We start from the raw sequence: 13,537 nt of genomic DNA, 5'->3' as shown, positions 1-13,537 counted from the left end.
AAAAAAACATCATTTTCAAATTCATCAGTAGTTTGAAATAGGGTGCGCCTTGACTCAGAAAGTTTCAATTCTAGCTACAACTCGTCATGCCCACCACCCCTTTACTGCTTCAGGCTCACCATCTCAAGTCGATGAGCCTGTAATACTGGCTTTCTTGATCACCCTGATACCAGCCGTCACCTCTTGACAGGCTTATTTTCTTTAAGCTATCATTACATCATTTTTCTGCTCCCAAACTATTAATTCCAAACTTCCAATTTTCTGTTAAATTAAATATGAATTCCTTATTTGACTTTCCATGCGCTATTAAGCTATCTTGCTCCTTGCTTTACTTACAGAAACTAATTTCCCATTATTTGTCCAAAGACTTCTGCTTCAGGCCAGTCAGCTTTTCTTATTATAAAAATTCCATGATCACTCTTCCATTTCCATGTGTCCTTAAAAAATGTTATTTGATTGGGTCTCAAAAAGTTTCCAAAGAATATGATGCCAATGAAAAGCATCAAACGCAAGGTTATACTTGATGTTTTTACACGTGTGTGCATGTATGTGTGTATCAAAAATATGGCTGAAATGTTTATCCAGTGAAACTCAATCAACACTAAAAAATGGTTCTTTCGGAAGCATCAGTTCTTTGAGACCCATTAAACAGATGCCTCGGATGCAGGGTTATGTATTATCAGGAATCTGTCTTGGGAAGAATTATTGGAAGCTTGCAAAGCCTTTCAAGGACAGAGGAAGATAGTTACCACGTTGAGTTCTAGGAAATTAACAATTGTTATTGTTAAAGGAAGACAGTGTTTCTCAGAGGAAGACTGTTAAACAGTGCAGTGGCCTAGGCTGACAGCCTGCATGAGTGGGAGTATCAGAATGAGCAGACTTAATTACTTAGAACCAATACTGGGTGGAACCTCATCTGCTATAACAGAAATCGACTCGTGCAAGTTCTAACATGCAGGGTACGGTTCTGACACAAAGTCTGACTCACCTGTCAAAGCTCAGCTCAACTATTACCACCTTTACACCACCCTTCCAAGCTGTAGGAGTGCTTGCTATACATGTCTTCTGAAGCCCTGGATCACTTGTAGCCAGCTCAGCAGACTCTACCAAGACAGGGATAGAGATACTTTAAATGTACCATATTGTCTACTATGTTAAAATGAGAGGAACTGACTCAGGGTGAGAGCGATGGAGTGTCCAGATGTTCTCCTTTATTTCTCCTTATTCCTGGAAATGTAATGAGAATCTTAGCGGTGAACTGAAAAGTTATGAGTTCAACCACCCACTCAATTCGAGATTCGCTCCTAAAATGTCTCTTCTGTGTTATTACCCCCACTTTGGTTTGAATAGTACTGGTGACAGGGAGCTTATCACCTCACAAGAAAATCCAGTCATTGATTGTAGCTCTCTATTAAAAGTTTTCCATCGTCTGGAACTGAAATCTGGCTCCCTGTAACTTTTAGTTATTGGAACTACTTGCCCTTCAGCAACAGTGTATGTATCCTCCCATGGAAGGGCCCTTAAATATTTGCAGATGGCCAGCATATATTTGCAATCTTTTCTTCTTCAGGTTCATTACCGTAGTCCTTTTAGTTGTTCTTCATCTGACATAATTTCATTATTCACTAGTGAATCTTGCTGCCCTTCCCCTTGATAAACTGAATTTGTCAGTGTCATTCAAGTATAACTGACCTCACAGAACGTGATACCACAAGCGATGTGGTCTGATTAGCAGAGTTCACTGAATGAATCCTACACTAGGATTGGATGAAATTTTAGTTAGCCGTACCACACCAACATTTATGTGATTTTTATGTTTACTATGGATAGACTATTTCTCCTGTGTCCACTTATTCCTCTTATACAGTTGTTATTTCAAAACTGAAGTACAGATTCTTACACTTACCCTTAGGAAATTCATCATGTTAGTATCAGTCTCTCTTTTCAGGCTTTATGAATATTAATTCAGCTAACCAATTTTTGAGCGGTCTCATTTTGTCCCATCTGCACAGCGTAAGTTTGATTTCTGTTGCTTTTATTAGTAGTTTTACTAAATATGTGAAAGTGAAATAGTAAAACTCAGAGTCTTGTAGCATCCACCGTGGGATCAGTCTTTTAGACAAGAATGATGCAGTTGCTGAGTCAAATGAATAAATGAATAAATCAAACAATGCTTTGTCCTCATTTCCCATATTGATCTATAACCATATCCTGTGAATTATAATTCGAAATATTTCTTGATCTATCCACTTTTCCCTCACTTCACCTGCTACTATCCCAGACCAAACAACCATCTTCTTTCACTCAAACAACTGCAGTAGCCAACTGATTGGTCTTCCTGCACCTGTCCTGGCTTCACTATCATCCATTTGCTACACAGAAACCATGGTCATCTTTTCAAAATGCAAATCTGATGATGTCACTCTCAGCTCTAATTTCTTTGGTGGTTCACATATAAAGACCGAAATCTTTAACTGACTCATAAGACAAGTGTGATCTGGCCCCTGCTCACCTCTTCAGCCTTGTCTTTCACTTATCTCTTCATTTTGGCCACAGGAACCTCCTCGTACCTTCTCTCATGTGCCCTCCTGCCTCAGTGCCTTTGCATATGCTGTTCCCTTTGCTGAGAACTCTTCCTGTCAACTCCCAAGCCCTTCACCTACTTAGCAATCTGTTCAATCTGTTCTGTTTGCCTGTTGATACATTACAAACTGTCCCCAAACTTAGCAGCTTAGAACAAGGAACCCCTTACCCACTCTCACAATGTTTGGGGTCAGGAATTTGAGGAGGCCTTGGCTGATTTTTCTGTTCCTCATGCCATCAATTGATATCACCTGATGTTATTAAGCTGATGGATGGGCTGATCTGGAGATGCACTGTCCAGTTTGGTAGACACTGATCACTTGAAATGCAGCCAGTTCTAACTGAGATGTGCTGTAACTATAAAACACCCACATGATTATTGAAGATTTGGTACCACCAAAAAACGTTTAAAATATTCATTAATAACTTTTATTCTGATTACATGTTGAGATTATAATATTTCAGATACATTAGATAACATAAAATATGTTATTAAAATTAATGTCACCTATTTCTTTTTAATATCTTCAATGTGACTACTACAAGTTTTCAAATTATATCTGTGGCTTGTAATTGTGGCTTGTATTTTATTCTCTTTTTTTGAGATGGAGTCTTACTCTGTTGCCCAGGCTAGAGTGCAGGGGCGCAATCTCTGCTCATCACAACCTCTGCCTCCCAGGTTCAAGTGATTCTCCTGCCTCAGCCTCCTGAGTAGCTGAAATTACAGGTGCCTGCCACTACACCCGACTAATTTTTGTATTTTTAGTAGAGATGGGGTTTCCCCATAATGGCCAGGGTGGTCTCAAACTCTTGACCTGAGGTGATCCACCCGCCTCGGCCTCCAAAGTCCTGGGATTACAAGTGTGAGCCATCGCACCTGTCCTGTTTTATATTCTTATTGGACAGTGCTGATCTAGAGCAGGGATCAAGCAGTTTTTTCTATGAAAGGCCACATAGAAAATGTTTTCAGCTTTGCAGTCCATGAGGTCTCCATCATAGCTATTCGACTCTTCCATTGTACTGCAAAAGCAGTCATAGATAATAATTTACAATAGACATGGCTGCGTTCCAGTACAACTATTAATAAAAAAAGGTGGTAGCCAGATTTGGCCTACAGGCTGTAGTTTGCTGACCCCTGATCTAGAAGATCCAAGATTTTATTCATATGTCTGGTGGCTTGGCAGAGATGGGAGGAAGGCCCAGATGGGACCATCGACCTAAACAGCTATACAGGCATCTCCAGCATGATGGTCTCGGGATAGTGGGACATCTCGGGATGGTGGCTCAGAACTCCAGAAAACGTACTCAAGACAGACAGGTAGAAGCTTCAAGGCTTCTTATGACCTAGCTTTCGAAGTCCCAGAATACCCTTTGTACTGCATTCTGTGGTCAAACAGGTCACTCAGGCTAGCCCAGATTCAAAGAGAGGAGATCAGACTCTACCTCTTCATGGGAGGAGGAGTAGCCAAGAATATGTGTTTATTTTTAATCTACTATATCATTCTTCAAATCTCAGTTTAGGCTGGTCCTGTTATGGGCTCTCAAAGTACCATGAACCTCTCTTTTGTAGCACTTGTCATAGCTAGTTTTACATTTCTTTGTATGATTACTTGATCTCTATCTTGCTTTTCTACTAAACTGTAGGCAACCACATGAAGAGGAACTGTTTCTGGTTTTGCTCATTATATTCCTAGCACCAAACACAATGCCTGGTTCAATAAATATTTGTGGAAGAAACGAATGAATGAACCAATAGCAAATGAATGAATAACAACTGTATCAATATTAATACCACATTTCTCCCTATTGCTGTCAAGTATATCATGAGATACTCTGTCAGAAGCCTTGCTAAAATTCAGATATATTTGATTCCCAATAACCTTCCTATTTTGCAGTTCAGAAACTTTATAAAGAAAGAAATAAGCCTATCTTACTCCTCCCAGTATCTCAAAGGTAGTCATACCTGCTGCAAACATATAGCTTCAGGTCCTGGTGATCTGAGAAGCAACGCTGTGCAGCATGTCACACCCAGAAGCAAGCCAAGGCCCCAGGCAGCTAGGGTTGCACTGGAACTCCACTCTCTTCTCAGCAAGCTGATGACGTGCCAGTCCAGCAGGCCTGGTTTGTCCAACCACAAGTATGAATCGGCAGAAGGCAGTGAGCTGGGCCCTGAGTGCTGCGGGGCTGAGGCTGACCAAATCCTTCCTCCACAGAGACTGTGGTGTCCCCTGCTTTGCTCAGGGCAAGAACTCTTGTATACCTCACGAGAAGCCAAGGACTACCTACCACCTTCCACACTGGCCCTGGAGCCTGCATTGTAGTTATTTGTGGACACTTTTTCTTCTTTTTAGTGTCAGGTGAGGGACCAAGGCCTGCATGTCTTTACAACCCCTCAACCTCTAGAACAATCTGACACTGAGTAGATGCAGCAAATGTTTGCCTCAATAAATAACCTTCTGAGGCACCAACAAACTTGTCAGCATTTTTCCTGATACTCCGGTTACCACTAACGTTCTAGACAAAGTTGTGAAATAAATCTTTTTCTTTGTTGCTCTCCAACATCTACCGTGGACCCCTCCTCTCACTTCCTGTTTCATCCTCTCTGCACTCCCCTATCCCACCCCATTTCTGGCTGCTGCCACTCCACTTCCCCTCATCCTGCTCTTTGCCTGAACAAGAGCCCACACACTCCTTCAGACATCAGACACAAAGATACCCCTTCTTAGTTCCTTCCTTTTCTGCCCAAGTAGTCATATTTCCCCAGAGCTCTTCTAGGTGTGGCTTAGATGGTCCACAGTAGTGTGCACCTGAAGCCTAAATCCACGCTGGGAAGCTAGTGCCTGCCCAGGTTAGAGCAGAGAAGAACTCTCTGTACCTGGCACACAGTGGGTATTCGAGCAGTGTTTGCAGAATGAACAGCAGCTCAGGGCAGAAACCCTCTTGATGCAAAGGGATGCTTTACGGCCCCTTCTCCTAGCCCAGTCTGTCTCTCTGAGTGTCCTCTCGATTCCAGGAGCCACCATCACACCTGGCCCTAGGCTGTGCTGCTCCCCTCTGTCTCAGAGGCTAGAGAGCATCAGAGTCCTTTCCGCTGGCTCCTGTGGCAGAGCAAAAACTGGGTAGCATTTTTAAAGGTGCTCTGCCAGTGTGAAAGAAACACAGTGAGGCTGCATGGGTTTAAATCTCAGCTGTACCATTCACTAGCTGGGCGGCCAAGGGCAAGTACTGTGACCTCTTTGAGACTCCATTCCTTCATCTGTAACATGGGGACAAATAATCTCACCCTGTCGTGAGCAGTAACAGTATGATTAATCATTTAGCTGGCTCTTACTCATGTTCTTTGATGGGCCAGACATAGAAAGTAAGTGAAAGTGGGTTACGGCAGGTGCTCTTCTTGGTTTCTGGAGTGAACCTTCAGTTACATGGAGGCTTGGAGGCTCCTCTTTTTAGATTGCTGACTAGTTCACCCACCTTATTCATAGACCTTATTCTGTGCTTAGCTGACAGAAATCTCCTCTCAGAGAATCCCCCCGGTAAATTCTTAGGTTCTTTCCTCTTCCGTTCCCCTTTTTGCTCTCTCCCTCCAAAGGCAAGAGTTTCCACTTTACAGACCCACTGGAGAAAGTTATGGCTTCTGGTTGTGGTTGGGGGTTCACTCACCTTCACAGTCAATGACATTGGAGAAACTGGCTTCGTAACCCAGCACACACCTTCGCACACACACATCATGGCTAGAGTGGAGAGAAATTCTTCATATGGGGCACTTGTACTTAATAAAAGAAAATCATATCAATCTTGCATATTTTAGCATCCTATTACAACAGGGTCACTGATAAACTAAGTGTCCAGAGTGTTTTCTAGGATGGTATGTGGTCTCCAAATTAACATTAGTGAAGTTTACTGGAAGGATTACTTCTGGGCCAGGCCAGGATTTTGAGGAGAGATGTGGTTGCTGTCACCACATCCTTGAAGGACTTTGGCAGAAGTGTGTTAGGCTTACTCTAGATAGCTTCAGAGGACAAAACCAGTATTGACAGAAGGAAGGTAAGGAGAAGCAGCTTCTAACCCAGGGGAAGAGAGAGTTTCCAAACTGAGAATTCAAAAATGATACTGATTCTTTGTCAGGGTCAGTGCTTCTCCCCACTGTGTGAATTACAGGGGCCATTTGTCCAAGATTCTTCAGAGCAATACAGATTTCATGTAATTATTTGAATATAATTTTATATTGAATTTCTTTTATTGTGAGTATGATCATCTTTTCAAATATATGAGATAGTTATTTCCAGTTCCATATACTATCTGTACATTTCTTTTGCCCGCTTTTAATTTGGGTCTTTGGCCTTTTTTCTTGTTTTTCTTATTCATTTGTAGAAGCTCTTTTTTACATAGAAAATTAATACTTTGTGACTAGTTGCAAATATTTTCAGTTGCTGAAAATACGCAGTACGTGTTCCATGTAAGAGCTGAACGGCTGGTTCCTGATCGCTGTCTCCCTCCCTTCCAGCCAATAGATTTCAGAGTTTGGGCATTACCTATCGAGCCAAAGCTGACACCACAACAAGGGCAGAGCGTGGGAACAGAGTTCTCTGTCTGATTCCTGTGAAATTCCTCATACTAAATCACCAACAGCAACCTACTTATCATAGAATATGAGAATTGAACAAGTGCTGGTAAGGATGTGAAGAAATTGGAGCTCTTGTTCCAGTTGTCGATGGGAATGTAAAGTGATGTAGCCACTGTGGAAAATAGTGTAGCAGTTCCTCAGAAAATTAAAAATAGAATGACCACATGATCTAGCAATTCCTCTTCTGGGTATATACCCAAAAGAACTGAAAGCAAAGTCTTAAAAGAGATATTTGTACACCCTTGTTCATACCAGCATTATGCACAATAGCCAAAAGGTGGAAGCAACTCAAGTGTCCATCAACAGATGAATGGATGAACAAAATGTAGTATATACATACAGTGGAATACCATTTAGTCTTAGAAAGAAAGGAAATTCAAACACATGCTACAATGTGGATGGCCCTTGAATGCATTATGCTAAGTGAAATAAGCCAGTCACAAAAAGACAAATACTGTATGAATCTACTTATACCCCATGCAGTCAAATTCATGGAAACAGAAGGTGGAATGGTGGTTGCCAAGAGCTGAGAGGAGAGAATGAAGTTATTGCTTAATGGGTATAGAAGCTTAGTTTTGCAAATGAAAGAGTTCTGAAGGTGGATGTAGTGATGACTGCACAACAGTGTGAATGTATTTCATACCACTGTACACTCAAAAGGTAAAGATGGCAAATTTTATGTATATCATACCACAACTAATAATGATTTCTAAAACTTATGAGGTGTAATTTCACCCTTTCCTATTGCTAAAGATCACAAATTAGAAAACACTTTGGGAAAAGGTACGTGAAAATAAGCACTCCTGTGTTGATCAGAGCATAAACATATAATCTCAGGGGAGAACAATTTGCAACATTCTTCGACCCTTTGGTCAAGGAATTCTACTTCCAGGAATGTAGCTTACTCCCACCTATGTGATATGGTATATAATCAAGGTTTTCCATTGCAACAAAAGATTGGAAACGATGTAAGTTTCCAATCTTATTATTGTCATCCAATATAATATAATAGACTAATATGCAACTGTTAGCATGAGGATACTCATTACATGCTGATACAGAATAATCTCCAAGGTAGTCATATGTGTGCAAAACTGTACACAGTATGCTACCATTTGTGCTTAAAAATAAAAAGAAAACAGAATATGGGTCAATGTTTTTGTTTAGTTTTGTCTAAAGTAACTTCAAGTAGAGGCAGGAAACTGGTAACAGGTAACGATGATCACCCTGTTACATCTATAGAAGAAAACTAGACAGTTAGGGGACAAGGCTGGGAGGGAGACTTGCTTTCCACTATTTATCACCTTTACCTTCCAAATTTAGTACCATCTACATTTAGTACCATGCTCTATTCAAAAATATTTATTAAAAAAACAAAAATTATAGTCTAGAAGGAAGAAAAAAACATAACAGACACTTCTAGCCCAATGCTTTGCACTGGGAGCTATGAAAGCAGAGGAAAGAAACCCAGATGGCTTCTAGACAACACCGTCTGGGGAACACATTTCTGCTATTGGATCAAGAATAGTTGTGCATTTTTTCCTGGAAAGAATTGCTTTGTTTTTATCAACAGAACTATGAATTTAGTGGACAGACCTGTGAATTAATTCACTGGCTAGGTTTTCCTTTTTACATTGGCTGTTAAAAAACTATAAGCCAAACTTATGTCCCACTCAGTGCAAATTGGGCAGATTTCTAGGGCAAGCATTTAGCACTGCCCTTGTCCCTGGCTCTGTATTATACAACTGTATTTGGTTTGCTTTTCCACCTATTTCTTATGTTGGTCATCTTTCCTGTCTATGGCCGTACCATCCTGAATGTGTCTGATCGCATCTAATGTTGGTCACCTCTCCTTATTCTTTGCTTCCTTATAGGCCACTAAGCAGCCTTCTTGGTGCTAGTTAGGGTAAGTGCGTGGGTGGTGAAGGAGAGAGGAGGGAGAGGAAGAAAGAAGATAGAGGTTATAAAGCAAAGCATATCCTTTTTCTTGGCTTCATCATGTAGATTAAGTGAATTGCTCTCAAAGTGTGGTCCTTGGGCCGGCGGCATTATCATCACCTTATGTTGTTAAACATAAAAATTATTGGGTTTCATCCCAACCTACTAAGCCAGACTTTCTGTGGATGAGGCCCAGGAAACTCTCCAGGTGATTTTTTACTGACATTCAAGTTTGAGAACCACAGGAAAACAAAAGGAAGGCTGATTTCTAAGACTAAATACAATACTCTCCAATTGCCTCCATGATACCCGTTGTGTTGGTCAAGATAAATAATGCTAGCTATTGCAATAATCAATCCCCCAAATTTTATGTTTTGCCAATATCACAATCCAATGTAGATCAGTTGTGGGAGAGGTGTAAAGAGAGCTGCTTTACTAGTTTATTAAGCAAACCAGGTCCCTTCCATTGTAAGACTTTGCTATTTTCTAGGCCCTCGGACATTTCCTCTGGATCCCCTGCTGCTAAGAAGGCAGGAGAGAGAGGCGAGAGAGGAGACTTTAGCAGCCAGATCTGGAAGAAACATCTTTTCTGCCCACAATTCCATTGGCTAGAAGGCAGTCTCATGGCCTATCTAACTGCAGGGGAGGTTGGGAAATGTGACCTATCTATGGAGCTAAGAGCAAAAGGAAATGGCTTTGATGAACCCCTGGCATTGTCTCTGCACACCCAAGAACCCAAGTGAATCCCAACTTCCACTTCTAGATCATGTTTTGGGGAACATCGGTTTTCAGTTTCCTTTTCTAATCAAGTTTTACCTTTTCTTTTTTGACTCTAGCACTATGGGACTGAGTAACATTCTCTTTGTGATGGCCTTCCTGCTCTCTGGTAAGAACCTTTCAGCTTTGTTAAGTCCTGGAATCCTACTGTCTCCTGATGAGTCTGACCACTGCAAGCCCAGGCCTGAGACTTGGTGGGTTTTACTCACTTTCTACTGAGCGTTGTACAAGACCACATGCAAAAAAGACTTTCCTGGAGAAGAAGGAAGTGTTATGATTGAGAGCAGCTGATGGCAGGTAGCTGGGATGGAGCTCTCCTGCCATGTGCTTCTTCCGCCTCCGCAGTCTCACATCAGTGAGCCTAGATGCTCAGAGTGGGGTAGCCTGGCCTATCCCAAGGGGATAGGGGAAGGCTGCTGCACTGAGGCCCCTGAGACTTGACTCTTTTGCTCAACACATATTCTCTTCTGGTCGTTTCTGACCCTGTTTCTGTCTTTCTCAGGCTCCTAGGAAACAACTGATGGAATTCCAAAAGTCTCCCTTCATACGGAGCACGAGTTTTCATGTCCCTGCCTTCCCTACCCTCTCTCACTCCCTTCCCTATAGCCCATGCACATACATCATGGTTGCTACAGCTTCCTGACAACTATGGATCTTCAGCTAATTGTGTCAGCTGATTCACAGTGGAGCCTAATGAAGCTGAAGCTTCAGAGCCCTCCATTTGCACAACCCTTTCTAAATCCCCCTCAAGACCCTGTGAAGAGCCCTCTAGCAGTGTGGTCACATGTCTTATGCTTTGGTAAAATTTGAATAAGTAAGATATTTTAACCACAATGAGTTATGACCACTGTCTCCTTCCTCTGCAACTTTTCCCTCCATGCCATTCTCCTCCTATCCGGTGGTGGTAGCAGTCAGGGGCATTTCGTATTTGAATTCTACATTCTTTTTCTTAACTATCCACTGCTTCCCCTCAAAATTTTAACAGCATCCAGCCTCACAAAACTCAGATCTTCCCTGTTTACAGTTCTACTTTGAGTTTCAGTTTCTTCATCTGTAAACAGGGGTTGGCTGCAGTCCCTGCCATGTATCCTGACTCAGTGTCTTGTAGTTACTCCTGGCCCACCTCTTCCTGCTGCTCCTTCTCTCCACCTGCAGGTCTGAGAGGGAAGCCACCCCACTAAGACAGGGAGGTGAACTGAGCCTGAAGTTTGGCTCCAGCACCCACAGGCCACCAGCCATGAGTTCACCTCCTCAAGATGGCCACACACCATGCCCTTGGCCACTGTTCCCATGTCTGCTGTGGGTGATGAGGAGTCAGGGAACTACAAAGAGATGGTCCCTCAGATCCATGCTCGCTGGAATAAGCCTTTTGGGATTTCTGTTTTCTGCTTAGCTTGTGGAGTCCTTGAGTGTGAGGTCTGTAGATGTGCCAGCTGTTCACTGACTAAGGTAACAACAGCAGCTTCCAACCCCCAGGGTCCATGACCTGCTACCTTAGCTCCTGGGGAGGTGGGAGGTATGCATGTGTCAGAGAGCAAGGCAAGAAGACAAGACTGTAGAGAACATTATCTAATAAGATTCCCCTCTCATCCAACTTATTATTTATTTATTTATTTATTTATTTATTTATTTATTTATTATTTTTTTGAGACAGCATCTCTCTCTGTCACCCAGGCTGGAGTACAGTGGCACAGTCACAGCTCACTGTAGCCTCGATTATCTGGGCTCCAGCAATTATCCCACCTCAGCCTCCCCAAGTGCTAGAATTATATGCATGAGCCACCGCACATGACTTATTTTATTTATTTGACAAATGCATATATACACAAAGTCATGAATCATTTAACAACAGGGGTGCATTCTGAGAAACACATTGTTAGGTGATTTTGTCATTGTGTAATCATCATAGAGCGTCCTTACACAAAACTAGATAGCATAGCCTGCTCCATACCTAGGCCACCTGGCATAGCCTATTGCTCCTAGACTACAAGCCTGCACAGCATGTTACTGTGCTGAATACTGTAGGTGGCTATAACACAATGGCAAGTTTTTGTGTATCTGAACATATCTAAGCATAGAAAAGATACAGTAAAAACATGGTGCTATAATCTTATGGGACCATCATTGTATATGACTAAAATGTGGCTGTGCAGTACATGACTGTATATATATACATATATACCCCTTACTTCGTGCCTGGTACTGTTCTAAGTACCTCATAAATATTAACTCGTTTAAGCCACACAATAACTTTCTGCTTTAGGTCTTGTTATTATTTCCCATTTTAAGATGTGGGCACTAAAGCCCAGCGAGGTGAAGTAGTTTACCCAAGATCGACATAGCTACTAAGTGGCAGAGCTTGGATTCACACCCAGCAATGTAGATTTAGCATTTGTTCACTTGACTCTTCTCCTAACTCTCATGGTAAACCATAAATAAGTAGTAAGACTTCTTCCATGGGGCCTGAACAATTTTGGTGGATAATACAGCTTCCGCCTCATCCATGTTCATCCAGTGCATCCTCCCCATCACCTGCAGCTGACACCTCAGTTGACCCAAAAGCTTGGGCCCAAGCCCTTCTCATCAAAGTGACCAGCCCAGCTCTTAAGATCTGGGAGAGAAGGAAGAAAAATGTCCTGGAAACACATTTCCAGAAAACACTAAACTGGAACACCATCTCCCACCAACTTTTCTGACTCTGCACACTGAAAGTGAGAAAGTAAAGCTGAGACACTCGATGAAAACTGAGTTCAGGTGTCACTTTTGCCCTTGACTTGGGGTTGACACTTCTTAGAAATTTCTTAGCTCCTGAGAAGAGAGTTATCAATATTGAAAACAACAACTTCAAATGGTAACCGTTTAAGTTTTGTGGTGGTGAGAGAATAAGTGACTATATCTTTGGCAGTGCAAATTTAAAGACATAATGGAAAGCCCATGACATCAGATTAGAAAATAACATTGCCAATAATTCACACATGGTGAAAAGCAACAACAAATCAGATTCTATTCTTCTTTAAAAAAAGGAAAAATTCCATTTGAATTCTATCTGCCTTTCTTCTCAGGGCCCATCTCTGCTTACTGGGCTGGTGAACAGTGACCTAGCCACAGGGCAGGCATCCAAAGACAGAAAGGAGATGCAATTGGTCCAAATAATCCACCCCCAAAAGGTAGAGCTGAATAATTCATTTCATGTCATAGAAACAGCAATACAGTCAAGCAATTCTGTTTCACTTTTCCCTCCCTTATATGTTGTGTCCTCTGTCATGGAAATCTGACACAGTAGTATTTGCTACCCCTGCTCTTGAGGGTAAAATTGGATGGGAGTTTAAGACTGAAATGGGCACCCATGGCCTTGCAGAATTAGGTTACAGTTTGTGCCCTGTATTTATAAAGCGAAAGGAATTTCTAGTGCCACTTGCAGAGGCACCTCTAACTTTCAAGCTCTGTTTGCCGCTGTCCTGGCACCTGCATCACACTGTTAGGCTGGAGCCAGAGAGGTTTTTGAAAAATCAGTAGCTCCCACATCAGGAGGAAGTATCTTTCCAGTTTGAGTTTTGGTAGCTGCTCTCTTTTGGTGTGAGGGTTCTCTGGGTCCTAGGGCTTCTCACTTCTCTT

The 13,537-nt window shown here is 42.0% G+C and overlaps 1 protein-coding gene across 4 annotated transcripts in view; it reads left to right on the top strand.

Moving 5' to 3' along the window:
• Positions 1 to 13,537, top strand: part of CD86 (CD86 molecule) — a 63,221-nt gene that overhangs the window by 23,394 nt on the left and 26,290 nt on the right. For 2 of the 4 annotated variants that reach the window (XM_017891024.1, XM_017891025.1), the window contains exon 2: positions 9,982 to 10,031. The exons of 1 other annotated variant lie outside the window; for it this stretch is intronic. In XM_017891024.1, the coding sequence (XP_017746513.1) occupies positions 9,982 to 10,031 (50 nt within the window). Of the gene's footprint in view, positions 1 to 7,220; positions 7,254 to 9,981; positions 10,032 to 13,537 lie in introns of those variants that run through there. One more of the 4 variants, XM_017891026.1, reaches the window with a different exon arrangement.

Source organism: Rhinopithecus bieti, unplaced genomic scaffold (assembly GCF_001698545.2).
Source record: "Rhinopithecus bieti isolate Rb0 unplaced genomic scaffold, ASM169854v2 scaffold_759, whole genome shotgun sequence".
In the NCBI taxonomy this organism is placed as follows: Eukaryota; Metazoa; Chordata; class Mammalia; order Primates; family Cercopithecidae; genus Rhinopithecus; species Rhinopithecus bieti.
This window is presented reverse-complemented; position numbering and strand designations above follow the sequence as displayed.